Source organism: Anabrus simplex, chromosome 2 (genome assembly GCF_040414725.1).
Source record: "Anabrus simplex isolate iqAnaSimp1 chromosome 2, ASM4041472v1, whole genome shotgun sequence".
NCBI lineage: Eukaryota > Metazoa > Arthropoda > Insecta > Orthoptera > Tettigoniidae > Anabrus > Anabrus simplex.
Window position 1 is genome coordinate 409065633 of NC_090266.1, and position 17904 is coordinate 409083536.

The following is a 17904-nucleotide window of genomic DNA, read 5'->3' on the forward strand; positions in this document are numbered from 1 at the left end:
TCAGTAGTAGCAGAACTATGGAAATATGCCCCAGAGGAATCACTTGATATCTTGCAAAAGCAAATAGAAGAAATTTGGAACAAGGAGACCCTACCCGAAGATTGTAAAATAGCTTTGATCCATCCATTACACAAAAAAGGCAGCATGAAGAACATCGACAACTACAGAGGAATATCTTTGCTACCCGTGACTTACAAAATTCTATCACTTGCCATCCTGGAGCGTTTGGAAGCACAAGCCGAACATCAAATAGGTGAATACCAAGGAGGGTTCAGGAAAGGTCGCTCAACAGCTGAACAGATCCAAAATCTCAAAACGATCATCCGATATTGTACACTAAGGTCCAAGCAGTATGTGTCTGTCTTTGTGGACTTTAAGAAAGCGTACGACTCCATTGACCGGGAAGTCCTGCTAAACATCTTAAATGAATTTGGAGTTGATTTGAAACTGCTGGCATTAATTAGAGCCACCCTGACCGATACAAAATCCAAGGTAAAGTTCCACGGATGTCTCTCGCATTCCTTTGACATCAAAACAGGAGTCCGACAAGGTGATGGGCTATCCCCGATACTCTTCAACTGTGTTCTTGAAAAGATCATCAGAACCTGGCGGGTGAGATTACAGGAAACCAACTGCAGTCCATTGAGAATAGGAACCAAATCCAAGGAGATCGCAACAGACTGCTTAGCATTTGCCGATGATATTGCTGTTCTCTCAAACGACATAGAAACCGCTAGAGCTCAAGTTGAAATTTTAAAAGAAATTGCTGAACAAACTGGTTTGCAGATATCGTTTGAAAAAACCGAAGTAATGACTAACATCAAAGAGGCTCCACCAAAACTCCATACAAAATACGGGGACATCACCCGAGTAGACAAATTCAAATACCTGGGTGAGATCATCATGAAAAATGGACTGGACAAAGAAGCACTTCAGGAGCGAGTACGCAAACTGGAAATAGCCTACCAAACATCCCGCACAATCTACATAAAAATGCCTTTCCCAAAACACCAAGATACGTCACTATGAAACAGTTCTGAAGCCAGTAGGTCTATATGCACCCGAAACCCTGTCACTAAATGCCAACAAAGGACTCCTTGAAGAACTGGAGAAAAGAGAACGCAAAATTGTGAGAGGAATCTTGGGATCTAAGTACAGAAATGGAATCCATCAAAAGAGATCCAACAATGAAGTCTACAGCAAAATAGAGAAAATTACCGACACAATCAGAAAATGACGGGCACGATTTTACGGTCATCTGAAAAGAATGGACGAAAGAAAGTTAACTAAAGAAATCTTTCACTTTTTTGATTCAAACCCCAAAACCACAATTCCCTGGTTTAGAAATACCAAAGAAGACCTGCAAATGCTACATATCTCAGCTGAAGACGCCCTTAACAGAGATCTCTTCCGCAAGAAAATATTGACGAACGGGCTAAACCGAGACGAGCAACCGAAGAGAAGACACGGTCCCCTTGGACAGAGGAGCGTAAGCAGGCCCACTCACAAAGAATGAGGGAAATTTGGGCTCTAAAGAAGGCCAAGTTTAGTGTCAAATGCAACAAGACTTAACGTGGTCCTTGATGGCCCCAGCGAATTATATAATAATAATAATAATAATAATAATAATAATAATAATAATAATAATAATAATAATAATAATAATAATAATAATAATAATAATAATAATAATAAAAATAATACCGAGCTCGAAAGCTGCAATCGCTTAGGTGCGGCCAGTATCCAGTATTCGGGAGATAGTAGTTTCGAACCCCACTGTCGGCAGCCCTGAAAATGGTTTTCCGTGGTTTCCCATTTTCACACCAGGCAAATGCTGGGGCTGTACGTTAATTAAGGCCACGGCCGCTTTCTTTCCACTCCTAGCCCTTTCCTGTCCCATCGTCGCCATAAGACCTATCTGTGTCGGTGCGACGTAAAGCAACTAGTAATAATAATAATAATAATAATAATAATAATAATAATAATAATAATAATAATAGTAATAATGTTATTGGCTTTATGTCCCACTACTACTTTTATGGTTTTCAGGGACGCCGAGGCGGTGAAATTTAGTCCCGCAGGAGATGTTTTACACGCCAGTAAATCTTCTCCCACAAGGCTGACGTATTTGAGCACCTTCAAATACCACCGGACTGAGCCAGGATCGAACCTGCCAATTTGGAATCGGAAGGCCAGCACCTCAAGCATCTGAGCCACTCAGCACACCAATTTATATTTATTCAATGAAACACAACACAGAGAAACGATGATCAGAAGAATGTGCCATCTCTCAATGTTGTGCAGTGTACTGAGCTCCTGTAATATTGTATTCCTTATGAAATCATATGCAAGCAAAGGCAGATCCACGATTCCCTAAAGGGAAGGCCTAACTTTAAAAAACAAACCACAAAGCAAAAACTGAGTAATTGGGATATTTTACTTCCTTAGTGATGAAATTTGCTATGTTTTTGAAGGATGCTGATATACACTAGGATACTCTAGTGACGGTAATATATTGATATTTATTTCAACACAAAATACCATTGAATAATGTTTGAAGTACTACAGTACTTTACTATGTACAGTTACGTATTGGCATTTCACATCAATCAACATTTGACCGGGTAGAAATATCGAATGAAGAGATCTTCAAATGTTTTCCCCTTTTGTTATGGATGTTTTCTAATTATCTCCCCATAGTGATATAGTGTCTACTCTACTTCATACATCTCTGCTGCTTTTATAATTTCATCTACTGAAAACTTAGACAAATTACTGTGAATAAGCCCTTCCAAAGGGGCCATTTTTTAAACTTTATCTCGAAAACGTTATTCTAACTGACTAATTAAGTTATCTACAAAAACCAAGAATACTACCATTATGAAGTATTCCTTAGGATCCTTAGTTGACACATTTATTCATTGAGTTTCCTAGCTACAAATGCATGGGAGATGAATTTCTTCACCCACTGAAGCATAATATTTGACCTTCCTATTACGGTGCAATGTAAGGCAATGCATATGACAAATACTGTTTAGGATCTGGCAAGAACTTGCTTATTTTCACAATGAGGGCGAATGGCCTATATGTTAAGTCCCTTTAAACATCAATAACCATCAGCTTCACAGTGTGGGCCAAACAGAGAACAGCTGTGTAAGTGATCAAAATTGAAGTGTGTGTAAACATCACAGAGCTCTTTAGCTCTGCTGAAAAAAGTGATACATTTTATTCAAACAGTATTAAATGCGGATAAAAGAGCAAATAGAAAGTGGTGTGAGAAGGTTTTATCTTCAGTGAATAGTATAAAACAGATTCTTGATGTTTATAATAAAGATCTGACAAAGGTAAACAATACTCTAACCTCACAAATTGACCTCAATCAAACTAAAACATATTCTAGTGCTGTTGAACTCCCCAAACCAAGGTAAGACATTAATATCCAAACTAAAAATGTCGTGATGATATCACCAATGGGGGATAGTGATATTAAAGATTCAGAACAGTCCATGAAAATGATACAGACTACAACAAAACCTACCTCAATTAACACTGGAATCAACAACATAAAAAAAAAAACCAGGAACAAATGTATAATCATGGAACCAAGGAATAAAGAAGAATGTGCAACACTTGTACGAACTATTTAAGGATATAATGGCGAGTTATGTGCAAAACTGCCTTTAAAGAAGAACCCCAAAATCATTATCCATGGCTTAGATATTAACTTTATTGAATAGGAACTATTAGATGCATTTTAAAACAAGAATCCTCATGTTAAAACAGTAATGGATGAGGACAAACAAGAAATATTTATTATGTAATTAGAAGGTCAAGAACTGGCAAGAGTAAGTAGGTATGCAGTAATTATGGTTACTCCAAAGCTTTTTCAGGCTATAATAACTGGTGAAAAACACTACATAGGTTATACCTGTTGCAGTGTTATTGAATATATATCTGTGATTCGCTGTTATAGATGTTCTGGTTATAGCCAATTTTCTTCTGACTGTAAAGAACAGCTAAGATGGTTTAGTTGTGCTGAATCACGTGACTTAAAGGATTGTCCTAAAAATCAAACAAAATGTATCAGCTGCAAGTTACATAATCAGAAACAGATTACAAGGCAACAACACGATCTAAGAAACACTAATCACCCTGAAACATCATTCACTTGTCCAATATATATGAAAGTAGTAGATATTATTAAATCCAAAATTAATTGTGGCTAAACTGAATATTTATCATCAAAATTTACATAAATCAATCGTACCAACGCAGGAACTTATATTTAATTCAACCTATAATAGTGTTACACAGGAGGATATAAATCTGCTTCGCATTCAGGAACCCAGTACCAGGAACAACTAGATTATGGGTTTCGGACATGGCAGTTATATATATATCACTTCGTAGATAGTAATCAAGAAGAGAGAGTTCGAGCTGGCATCATCACAAGATATCAAAACAGCCTTCAGTTAATGCAGTACTGTAACCCTGACAGAGTTCTTCTCTGCATCAATTTCGACAGCAAGAAGGTGTATGCATGTAATGCTTATCTTGATTCTGCAATCGACATTGCGATATCATTGGACGAGCTCCAAATTATATGCTCGGAATTAAAAGGGAAACCTCTTCTCATAATTGCTGATATAAATGCTAAACATGCAGCATGGAGCAGTCCCGTCACAGACAAACGTGCCAAGCTATTTTAGATTTATGTTGTAGTAATAACTTTTTCATTCTTAATAATAGAGATGAGCCTACATATGTCCGTGGTGATTACGAAAGTTACATTAATTTATTTGTAACTCTGCATTTCTTCAGTTTAATCCGGAGTGGACTGTAAGAAGTACAACAACATTTTCTGATCACAGCCTTATAGAAATAAAAAATGGAATCCAATCCGTATAGGATTATGCCAACTACCTCAAGGTATTTAACTCGAAAATACAAAACCAACAATGTCAAATGGTCTCATTTCCAACGATCCGTTAAAACAAGACTATCAAACGTCCCTGAAAAAATAAAGAAATGCGCAACATCAGCAGAACTTGACCAAATAGTCTATAATTTAACAGATGAGATCACAGCCACTTGTGATGCTCATCTCCCACAGATTTTTGAAGCACAACCAAAAAACTTTTGGTGGAATTCAAGTCTCAGCATTACAAGAAAAAGAGTCTTAGCCTTCTACAGAAGATGGCAAAGATCTAGAAGTGCAACTTTACGAGAAATATATGAACAAAGATATTATGAACTTAAATGTGAGTATAAGAATTTGATAATGCAGGCAAAAACATATGCCTGGAGAAAGTTCTGTTCCTTACAGAATGCCAGTAATCCATGGAACATTGTGTCATAAATTGTGCCGGAAGCTCAGAGACTTCAACAGGATACTGACCTCGATAAAATCAGGAAACGGTTTCACCAACTCTACACTGGAAACAGAAGAAGACAATGACAAAGACAATGACAATAAATTTCAAAAAATTGTATTCAATTTTGCTGCTAATTCACCAGATACTGAAGATGACCTTGTGTTCACGAATAAAGAAGTGGACCGAATTATCTCTAACTTAAACAACCAAAAAGCTCCTGGACTGGATGGAATTTCAGCCGATATTGTTGAACATATTCATTACTGTCTTCTGTCTCTTCTTATAATTATTTTTAATAAGTCCCTCAAGTTATGTTTCTTTCCCACCCGCTGGAAGAAATCTGTAGTCAATGTGATTCCTAAGCAAAATGCTAAAAATGTATTTGCCGTCAATGGATTCCGACCATTATGTCTGATGGCATTGCTTGGAAAAGTTTTTAGAAAAACTGTTAATTGATCGTATTATGTATTTTCCAGCGGCGGTGCGTGGTATTGTTGCAGTGTTGCACAACTCCCTAGTTTTACACTTCATCTGTCGTCTTTTCTTCTAATGTTTTAGTTTAATAAACCTAACATATATTCGAAAACATGTTAAAATCGACCATCTTTGGTCGTTCGCTGTACTAATGCTTCGTAACGGACCAACAAACGCTGCTGGCTTCGAATCAAACTCAGGGGGTTTGCTTTCTTACGGCAACTCCGTAGAAGACAGCGCGGCACAGACTCAGCAGGGACGAGCCAAGCCTGCATAGCATCCGGTAGCATGCTAGCCAGTATTGGTCTCAGGGAGTTACACGAGACCAGCAAGTCCCCTATCGAGAAACAATTCCAAATGACCCCGTTAGATTGCGCCACTCTGCGGAGATTACTTAATTCCTACTTTCTCTCTTCTCGCAAAGGTAATTTCATTTCCATTTTTTAAGTTTACAATTTTTGCTTTATGTTGCACCGACGCAGATAGTTTTTACATCGAAGATGCGATAGGAAAGAGCTAGAAGTTGGAAGGAAGCGACCGTAGCTTTAATTAAGGCACAGCTACAGCCACAGCATTTGCCTGGTGTGAAAATAGGAAACCGTGGGAAACCATCTTCAGGGCTTCCGACAATGGTGTTCGAACCCACTATCACAGCTAACGCGACCCTAACAGCACGCCCAACTTGCTGGGTAATTTCCTTCCCACACCATACCACACCACCCCCAATATTAGGCCTACCAACATCTTGTTTCAATGAAAAACAGGACGGCAAATTTTCGATTCAAGTGAGACAAAAGTAACTGTGCCAGGCTGAGTGGCTCAGACGGTTAAGACGCTAGTCTTCTGACTCCAACGTGGCAGGTTCGATCCTGGCTCAGTCCGTCGGTATTTGAAGGTGCTCAAATACGTCAGCCTCGTGTCAGTAGATTTACTGGCATGTAAAAGAACTCCTGCGGTACTACATTCCGGCACCTCGGCGTCTCCGAAAATCGTAGTGGGACGTAAAGCCAATAGCATTATTATTAAGAGTATCTGTAGTTACAGTGTATAATTAGCCTCTTATTTCCTGCGTTGTAATTGCCAGACATATTTCAGTTTTAGTAGGAATGTAGTTCAGTACTTAACAATAATATAGTTTCTTGTTATTTCTGTAAGCTACAACAATGTGACACTGAAAATTTTGGTGCAACACCCAGTTTCAGATACCACCAGCCGCCACTGGTATTTTCTTCGTGCAAACAATTATTTGAGTGATAGACAATTTGGATTTTCTCCACAAAGACCTACAGAAGACTCAGTAACATATGTTGTTGATTGGGCTAAGGAAATCTTCTTATATCAGCAAGTTGGCGTACATGTCTGGCGCATTTGATAATGTATGGTGGTCCAAAATTCTTCATCAACTAAAATTTAAAGCCTGCCCACAGAATTTATATAAATTAACACGGAGTTATTTTAGTAATCGCAGTGTGCAGTTAACAATAGGTACCAGAACAATAACTAGGACTCTTGTTAAGTGATGTCCTGAAGGTTCAATATGCAGTCCAGCTTTCTGGACTATACTAGGCTATATTATGATTTACTGCAACAAACTCTTCCACAAAAATGTAATATTATAGCTTATGCTGATGATGCTCTTTTCTTTGTTGAAGCTAATACTGTGAAGGAATTGAATATTTCAACAAATTCTGCTTTAGAAATCATATATAAGTGGGGATGTGATAACAAATTACAATTTAATCCTAACAAAACTACTGCAATGTTAATAACAAGAAAAAGAAAAGTGAAGAAACCAAAGATCATATTGAACTCAAAACAATTAACATTTGCAGAAAAAATATCTTACTTGGGAGACATAATAGATAGTAAATTGACATATCGAGCTCATTTTCAGTGCTTAGCTGAAAAGGCTGGTAAATTCTTGCAAGGATTATCTATTATCTGTAAACCATCTCGGGGTCTGAATTCAGATATCTTACGCATAATATATCATGGATCGTCTGAGCAAATGATATTATATTGTGCTTCAGCATATCAAAATGTCCTGGAGAAGAAATGGGCTCAATGTAAATTTGCACAAATTCAAAGAGGATTTATACTCAGAATACTATGAGGTTATAGAACAATATCCACAGACGCTGCTCTTATTACAGCTGGTATAGAACCTTTGTATCTGAAAGCCATAGCCAAAGCTGAATTGGTTAATATTAAGAAAGGAAGGCAATGCAATAAGGTAATACAAAAATATTATATTGAGCAAAAAGTAAATATCCTTGAATGTGGTCATCCAGCATATCATTATGATTATGTTATCACTGAATATTTTCTCTCACATGAGGTACAAATTTACACAGATATCTCAAGAACACCCAAAGAGGATTGTACTGATCTAGTAGGAAGTGCCTTCGTTGTGTTTAAAGATGAAGCAGAAATATATTTTAAGACTACGAAACTTCCCTCCCAGTGTTCCATTTTTCAAGAAGAACTTCTTGTTATAAAATATGCAGTTTAGTGGATAAAAGAAAGTAAGTTTAGTGCATGTATACACAGTGACTCGCAAGCAGCTCTGAAATCTATAAATAACAAATATAATTTAAATTCTTTGGCATGTAGCATTAGAACAGATTTCTCACAGTATGGAAGACATATCTGCTTTAAGTGGGTTAAAGAACATGGAGGTCTATTAGGTAATGAAAGAGCAGATGAGCTTGCTAACTTGAAGCATTTAGTGACAGTGAAACTGTATACGAAAGAGCCTCTATATCAAAAGTGAAATGTGAATTATATAAATTCACAATAAGTGAATGGTCAAAGCTGTGGAACTCAAGTAATAAGGGTGAAGTTACAAGAACAACCTTTTCTCCCACGGCACAGGACCGTTTGGAGTGCAGTTTATTGAAACCAAACTTCACCAGAACTCAGTTTCTTTCGGGTCACGGAAAATTTAAATTTTCATATATAAATTCAAAATTTTTAGTAATAACAGTTGTGTTTGTGGAGATGAAGGAACTGCAACTCACCTTCACTCACTCAATCACTACTAAATCACTAATGATCTGCATTTAGGGCAGTCACCCGCTTGGCAGATTCCCCATCTGTTGTTATTGTTGTTATTTTTGATTGTCCATTCTTCAGCAAAACTAGATATATATTGGAACAACACTTAAATTGCTGTACAGTAATGTTAGTCAACCCTATTTTTAGGATATTTCACAAGATCTGTTCTTTGAATTAATTTTTTAAGTTTTTGCAGTTTATTTTAGAAAAATTAAGAATAGTTTTTTTCCTTCTCTCCAAGTTTAGTTAATATGTGTGTAATCACTCACTTCAAAAATGTTGTATTTTATGTTTGTACTGTTTAAGATAATTAGTTGTAACCTACAGTCCTATATGCTAGACAAAGTAGGGCATTTTCATGGACAATAAATAAATAAATAAATAAATAAATAAATAAATAAATAAATAAATAAATAAATAAATAAATAAATAAATAAATAAATAAATAAATAACCAGAGAGCAGCTGTTTCCAGACCAATGATAAATTCACTTCTTCTCAAAGCCGCCCTTATGGCAACAACTTTACTTAACGCCTCACTCTCTGGATCTTCTTCTATTTGTTCAGGAAGCGTTACAACACGTAATGTTAGTTCGTAATAATAAATAGTAGTGTAATTTGCTGTACGTTCCACTAACTACTTTTTGGTTTTCGGAGACGCCAAGGTGCCAGAATTCAGTCCCGCAGGAGCCCTTTTACGTGCCAGTAAACCTACCGACACGAGGTTGACGTATTTGAGCATCTTCAAATACCTCCGGACTGAGCCAGGATCGATCCTGCGAAGTTGGGGCCAGAAGGTCGGCGCCTCAACCGTCTGACCCACTCAGCACGTTAATTCCTGAAATACGATGAAGCTATAATGTCCTTCGACCCATTGAGTAGAACAAAATGCTTTTAACTTGGTCTTTTTTGACTCATTGATATCAGGTTCACTATTAACTCTCTGACGAGCAGAAATTCTTTTCATAGAATCAGAGACAAACAAGGTCGCTGATGAGATAATCCCTACCATATTAAAAATTCGCCTAATATCACAGCTTTCTGTAATGCACAAGTTCAGATGACGGCTGAAGCAGTAGGCCTATGTGTAATAATGCCAGAGGTTGTTCATTTAAAATCAGCGCTTGGGTTCCAATAACTTTACCTAAATATCTGATCCGATATAAAAGCCCTGAGCTCGAAAATTTTGAAAGCTTAATCCAAGTTTGTATAACTCATTGACATGAAGATTTCTATGTCCGTTCCAGCCCCCAGCCCCGAGGGTGCAAAATGTACACAGCTGCATCATTCTTCACTTTGGGCAAGCAACTTAAATTTGTCTAACCTTTCCCTCCTGAATTTGCGTGTCTGCTTGCCCAATAAATTTTCAGGGAACGATAACAAAATTGCGGGGTTTCCATGCTTGTCAATAAACGTAATGTTGCAAATTCATGCAATGACTTTTCCACAGCATGAAAAATTCGTATGACATTCTTCAAGAGACCCCTTAAAATTTAAAGTTTTACCATACCATTCACAGTTACATTTTATTGACAGTAAAATGGCTGCTTGTAGACAACCTTTACATTCATTGTTTTGAAAACAGAAACAACTTAGAGAAAAATAACAGATGTATGTTTTGTATATTTGTTCATGAGTCCGCCTCTGCTGTGTAGTGGTTAGTGTGATTAGCTGCCACCCCCGGAGGCCCGGGTTCGACTCCCGGCTCTGCCACGAAATTTAAAAAGTGGTACGAGGGCTGGAACTGGATCCACTCAGCCTCGGCAGGTCAACTGAGTTGAGGGCGGTTCGATTCCCACCTCAGCCATCCTGGAAGTGGTTTTCCGTGGTTTCCCACTTCTCCTCCAATCAAATGCCGGGAAGCTGCCTAACTTAAGGCCACGGCCGCTTCCTTCCCTCTTCCTTGCCTATCCCTTCCAGTCTTCCCATCCCCACACAAGGCCCCTGTTCAGCATAGCAGGTGAGGCCGCCTGGGCGAGGTACTGTCAACCTCCCCAATTGTCTCCCCCGACCAAAAGTCTCAAGCTCCAGGACACTGCCCTTGAGGCGGTAGAGGTAGGACCCCTCGCTGAGTCCGAGGGAAAAACCAACCCTGGTGAGTAAACGGAGTAAGAAGGAAGAAAGAATATTTACTCATTAACAGTAGTGTAGGTATAAAACGTAAATACATCCCTTCCAATTTTCCCATCCCCACACAAGGCCCCTGTTCAGCATGGCAGGTGAGGCCGCCTGGGCGAGGTACTGGTCATTCTCCCCAGTTGTATCCCCGACCCAGAGTTTGAAGCTCCAGGGCACTGCCCTTGAGGCGGTAGAGGTGGGATCCCTCGCCGAGACCTAGGGAAAAACCGACCCTGGAGGGTAAACAGATGAAGCAGAAGAAGATTTGAGTTACTTTAATACTTCATTTTATAGCAAGTTTTTGCTCATCACTGACTACCGCATAGCGCTAATTGAATCGTTGTTTACTAGAAAACTGAACACCTGTTTGATTAGGCTTACCTGTTTTCCGGCTGTGAAAATCTCAACATCATTTGAGATAGCGGAAATCTTAGTTGTTTCGACTGAATTCTTGTATATTTTATTTCCCACTCTATTTCTTTTTGGCTTTTGAAACGAAAAAATTGAAACAGTGGAGATTTTTTTTTGTTACTCATTGTATAGAAAATAGTATGTTTTCAGCTAATATTTCAAGTATTACTTGTGAAGTAAAATTACTTTGGAATCACTGTAAGTGTTAATGCACCACAATCCACAAGCTCATCGTAACTTGTCGTGAAGCACTGGCTCAGCGATCACGGAGGTAAACGGCAAATGATAATATGCAGCATATCGTTGTTGGTCCTCCAGCAACTGCTAGGACGAGCCCAATACTTACTCTAGTTTCTGTATTATGATCACTATACTACTATACATCCCTAGCGAACTTTGAGGATATACATATTTAAGGCAGAAATGAAACTGTTAGGTACAATTTCATTCAACAAAAATAACTTTGTAAACTTTTAAATGTAACTGGTGGTGGTGCTAAAGCTCCTCTTAGCCCCACCCTATATCCACCTATATATGTAAGGGTTGTATACTCCAATGTGATCCAATTGTCTTCTTCAGAAATGAACATTTCCGCCATTTCTTGATGGATGCAGTACTTTTGCAGCTATTTCTTGGCACAGGCCAGAGCAAAATGTAGCTCCCTTCAAAGTCCCAGTCTTATCCACAGCTGTGACAATGCAAAATCTGCTGAGGTATGAGTGGTGTTGAGTAACGACATTCGGAACACGACTAATGAATTTGAGTGTTATGAAAACTGAAAACTGTTACTAATAGGGCCAGTCTTGTTGCAGTAGCACTTTCTGACCCAGTGAGGAAAGCAATGGCAAACTACCTCACTCCTCCTCTCTTGGAGTACATCCCATTTTGACTCCGCCATTGGTATTTGTGGTTTCCCTATAAATCTCACAATATCTGATGGTGCTGTTTGGGAATCCAACCAGCCTCTGCGTCGATGACCTAACAAACAGACCTGAAAGGCAGTTCTAGTCCACGATTTTAAATTATGGAATTGGATATAGAAAGTGCCATTGCATATGGCCATCGTTCCTTGGTTAAACTTTTTCAATGCAATCATTTCTAATGAGGCAATTTAACATTCTGCTCTGTAAAATAACAAATATTATAGAGTTGTTCAAATCAAAGAACCAAGAACTTACTGGACAAATATCCACAACTCCTACAAGAACTTATCTCTTCAAGGTAAGCTTTCTGAACTAGGGTAACTTTGCATTGAACAGCCCTCACCACAAGATAAATATGTAAACAATACTAACGTGTAGTTTATAAAACTTATTTTTGCAAACTTAATGGACTTCATTCATTCCAAAGAATGACAAAGTTTAGAGTAAGAAAATAGCTTTTCCTGGGCAGCAGAAATTACAAGAATATATTGGACAGGTTTCTCGCTTACCTTTTTCTGTAAATCCCCAACCAGCAACAATTAGGAATTTTTGATCAAGGTTTCGATTCTGATGTATAAGGCCAACTGGCAGGCATATAGGTCGCACTGAAATGAAAACAAGTGGAAAATGTTTGATTGATAGATTGGTTTGTTGATTAATGATTTATTTATTCCGGCAAGATTAAGGTCAGGTAGCCTTCTCTTACGTCTAATTGGCTTACTATCCTATTTGCACAAAGATGTTTGTTAAAGCGTTTCTTAATCAATACAGATCTTCCTTTGGTACTGCATTTCAGCAGTAACCTATGCAATTGCCATGAGCAGGTAAAGTAAAGTTAATAGTGGATTGTGGTATACAGTAGTGTGCAAATTACAAGTTGCTTTACGTCGCATTGACACAGATAGATCTTATGGCAACAATGGGATAGGAAAGGGCTAGCAGTGGGAAGGAAGCGGCCGTGGCCTTAAGGGGATAGTGTGGTGAAAATACCAAAATCTGTACTTTATTACGTACACATTTGGAACTTTGCACACTATTGTAGTTGGGTTAGCCTATTTACAACACATAGTAAGCCTACTTACAACACAAAATTTGGAAAAAATATCTTAAATGCGAGGGTCGAGTCAAAAGTCATGGCAACTATTTTTTCTTGCGAACAGGAGACAACACGGAAACTCTAACAAGGGAACATCGGCAATGGGTTAGTCGCCGATCGCGATGAAACTTGAAAAACACATTGAGGTACACGTAAAAACGATGTCGGCATCAATTTTGGGTGCCAACATTCATTAGGGCGCTAACTACGGGGCCTAAAAGTTACGACATTTCAAATTCCGCGCGATCAGGGATGAATACCTGCTGGCCAATGCTAAGCCTGCACACTGCGTGCTTGGGGACACGCCTCTGCACCTCCTCCCCTCCACGCTCCAATTGGTTCGCCACCGCACGTTTCTCTTTGTTCCGCGCTTGCCGGCTGCTTAGCTGTTCAACGGAACCGGCTCTATACTTTGCTTCTTTTCGTACTATAATTATTGAAATCCTTTAAATAACGTTCCGTTTCACACATAATGGTAATAAATAACCTACACTAATATACCCGTATTTTATTCAGATGTCATATTTTCATTTCTGCTAATTCCGGTGAGTTGTCACATTCGTGGGTACAACTCCGAGTTAAGTACCACCGGGCGTGGTCAATCGTGGGATGGGGTACTGCGTCCTACCTACGCTTAAATTATTATTTACTTCTAAAACGCCTTAAAGCTGTCGGTAGTGTCCTTTAGATTTGACATACATACGGAATTAATTAAATTAAATCGCCCACCACTAAATAAATCCCCCACCTTTAAACAACGTTAAATACATTTTTATGTAAAGACATTTCGTGCCCGGCTAGATGATCTCATTGAATGTAATGAGATTCGGTACCTAGGGATATCAAAACCTGGTTATAGGTCCAGATCATCTTTTTATGTCCCCTTCCCCCCTTTTTTGTACGCTATCAGTTGTGTCATAACGAAACGACATCGCGGACTACAACAACAACAATTATAAACTCCGAGTTTGAAACTACTGGTACTTTCCGTATTGCGTACTCTGGTATAAGGAATAGGCCTATAGGTAGAATGTTTTTATTTGTGCTTGTACTGAACGATTTATTCATGTTTTACAGTGACAGGCACAACACATTTCAATTGCAGCAATGGTTGTCGAATATAAATAAATTTAATGCATAGGCAACTTTGCTATGAGTATGACATGGAATGTAGTAAAGTTTGACGTAATAAGAAAAGCTTTAAAAAATAAAAAAATGTGCAATTATATATGCAATAGATATACAGTAATCACAGGCAGGCCTGTAGTCATACTGTACCGGTACTTTTGCGTTATAGCTGACGAAGGTCTATGTATTCAACAAGTACCGATATTAAAGTATCACACTACAGTCTTCTGGGTATAATGGCAGTTACATATGCAAAAAGTTAAATGGCTATTGTACGAACTGGTACAACAACAAACAATTACAAGGCAACACAATAAATGACTCCGTATACATTACATCGGGCAAACTCCCCGCCAGTAACTGATAGTAAACAAAAACAATATTCGGTCTATTCGAAACATTAAAAAGTAGTGAAAAGAAAACCGAAACAAAACACAATTAACAACAGGCACCATACTTTTTATTTTTTATTTTTTTGCTAATTGCTTTACGTCGCACCGACACAGATAGGTTTTATGGCGACGATGGGATAGGAATGGCCTAGGAGTCGGAAGGAAGCAGCCGTGGCCTTAATTAAGGTACAACCCCAGCATTTGCCTGGTGTGAAAATGGGAAACCACGCAAAGCCATCTTCAGGGCTGCCGACAGTGGGATTCGAACCCACAATCTCCCGGATGCAAGCTCACAGTCGTGCGCCTCTAACCGCACGGCCAACTCGCCAGGTGCAAAAGTTTTCATAAACATTTCAGAAAACGTAAACTGACTAATACAATGTGGAAATTACAAAGGAGAGATATGAGGAAGGCTGATAGAGTACCCAAAGTGTAGCACCGGTTCTCTTCGACAGCTAAGAAAACGGGCTAGCGAGGGGTGAAGGGAAACGTGCGGTGGCGAACCAATTGGAGCGTGGAGGGGAGGAGGTGCAAATGCGTGTCTCCAAGCACGCAGTGTGCAGGCTTAGTATTGGCCAGCAGGTATTCATCGCTGATCGCGCTGAATTTGAAATGTCGCAACTTTTAGGCCCCGTAGTTAACGCCCTAATGAATGTTGGCACCCAAAATTGATGCTGACATCGTTTTTACGTGTACCTCAATGTGTTTTCCAAGTTTCATCGCGATCGGCGATTTAACCATTGCCGATGTTTCCTTGTAAGACATGTATTTGGAAATATAGAGCATGTACTTATGCATAGTGCCTGAATATAAATTCTGACTTCAGGAGATTCTCGTAGGAAAGTGACAGAACACAGGCCATTGGTAAATATTGCTTTATTATGGTATAGACAGCAAATGCACAAGACTACGTACAAAGGACAGGTCTCCACTAGTTACAGACCTTCGAAATAAACACCCAAGGTTTCCACTGTGCGTTGCCAGCAGTGGGGCTGGCGCTGAATAACATTCGCTGCATGTGTATCACTAACGTGTGACACCTCTCTCCGAAATGCTGTTACGATGTCCTCTTTGTTAGCAAACCGTTGTCCACGTAATGGCTTCTTGACTTCGGGGATTAGATCTTAGTCACATGGGCTCAGATCAGGCGAATAAGGCGAGTGTGGAAGAACATCCCATCCCCACCGTTGTAAGCGACGCTGAACGATGGCTGCTGTGACCTGTCGCGTTATCCTGTAGGATTATGGCGTTGTCCAAAAGATCTGGACGTTTTGTTCGCACTGCACGGCGCAATCGGTACAACAAAAAGGAATTGTAATAAACTGCATTGACACTGGACGGCCTGGGCGAGGCAAATCGTCAGCAGATACTCTACCCCGTTTGAAAGTCTCCACTCACCTCGCCACTGTTCTATAAGGCATGGCATGCACACGTAGTACTTCCCGCAGCTCTGCATGGCGTTCGCGTGCATTTCTGCCACGGAGAACTGCTATTTTAATATATGATCGTTGTTCCGGCTTGTTGACTTCTATTTTGCGACGCTCTCTCTCACACACATAATTTTGGGGCATGCTTAGACTCACACTGTTGTTTACATACACCATCTAATGGCATCATACGTAAGTACATACCGTCTGTCTGTCTGTTAGGTCATCAGCCCAGAGGCTGGTTGGATCCTCAAATAGCACCACCAAAGGTTATGCGGTTATAAGGAAATCCCAAAAACCAATGGCAGCACCAAAATGAGGCGTACTAGGCAAGATGAGGAGTGAGGTAGTTTGCCATTGCTTTCCTCACTGGGTCAGAAAGTACTATTTCAGCACGACTGACCCTATGAGCAGCACCTTTCATAACACTCAGATGCACTAGTCGGGCTCTGAATGTCATTACTCAGCACTACCCATACCCCAGCAACTTCCATATTGTCACAGCCATGGATATTGACTGGGACTTCGGTGGAAGCTACACTTTAATCTGGCCTGTGCCAAGAGATGGATGCAAAAGTATTGTATCCATCAAGAAATGACAGCAGGCAGGTACATAGCATATGTTTCCAAATGCATACCTTAGATTTTCCGTGTTGTCTCCTGTTCATGAGATAAAAATAGTTGCCATGACTTATGACTCGACCTACGTAGTTTTTCAGATAATTGGTTTTCTCATTATAATTTTTAACGAAAATTGTAAAATAATGAAAAAGTTGGCACTTTGAACATTTTCTGCAAGTTCACCTTGATATCTTCAAGGATTTCATTGATGGATTTTTAAATGATGATTATACATACGGAGATATTAATAATTTAATATATTTTACTTAATTTTTAACAAAAGATATGAACTTTATAATGTATGATTAATGAAAAGTAGGTTTCCTTATTTTTGTTCTTAAAAATACTCTGTGAATCATTTCATAAACTATCAAGGAATAACTGTGCAAGTTTTGCAACTCAACTGGCTATGAACTGTTCTGAAAGGAGCGATCTGAACAAGAAAAATTGTTGAAAAATAGATTTGGAGAAAAAGCAGCATAAAGTACGAAGACAATTACAAGCTGCCTAAAACTCTCCTGTACCATATGTAGACCCTTTCTGCTGCTCAGCAACTCTTCTAACCTTATTTTCTTTAGTTCCGGTTTCGTTCTCACTTTTTAGGACTGCTAGGAACACCTAGCTTGGGATATGTACATGCATTGCCTGTCTCATTGCCCACTGATATTCCTTGCAATGTCACATATTTCTTCTACTGAGATAACTTTCCCCACTTCCAAGCTAGTTTCTCACCCCATGTTGAACTGGCTTACAGCTGGCACAACAGCATATTCCAGTGTCCAATAATGTCCAATAACAGACCAACTACGAGTATATTATTATTAGGATATTCCAATCGTTTCTTAGAGACAAATTTTGTTTTAGCGCATTTTGATTACAAAGT

General features: G+C 39.0%; 1 protein-coding gene across 1 annotated transcript in view; it reads right to left on the reverse strand.

Annotated features, from left to right (window-relative positions):
- Positions 1-17904, reverse strand: part of LOC136863561 (CLIP domain-containing serine protease B4) — a 243077-nt gene that overhangs the window by 15066 nt on the left and 210107 nt on the right. Inside the window, exon 5 of the mRNA XM_068225994.1 lies at positions 12867-12962. Coding sequence (XP_068082095.1) covers positions 12867-12962 — 96 coding nt within the window. The remainder of the gene's footprint in view (positions 1-12866; positions 12963-17904) is intronic.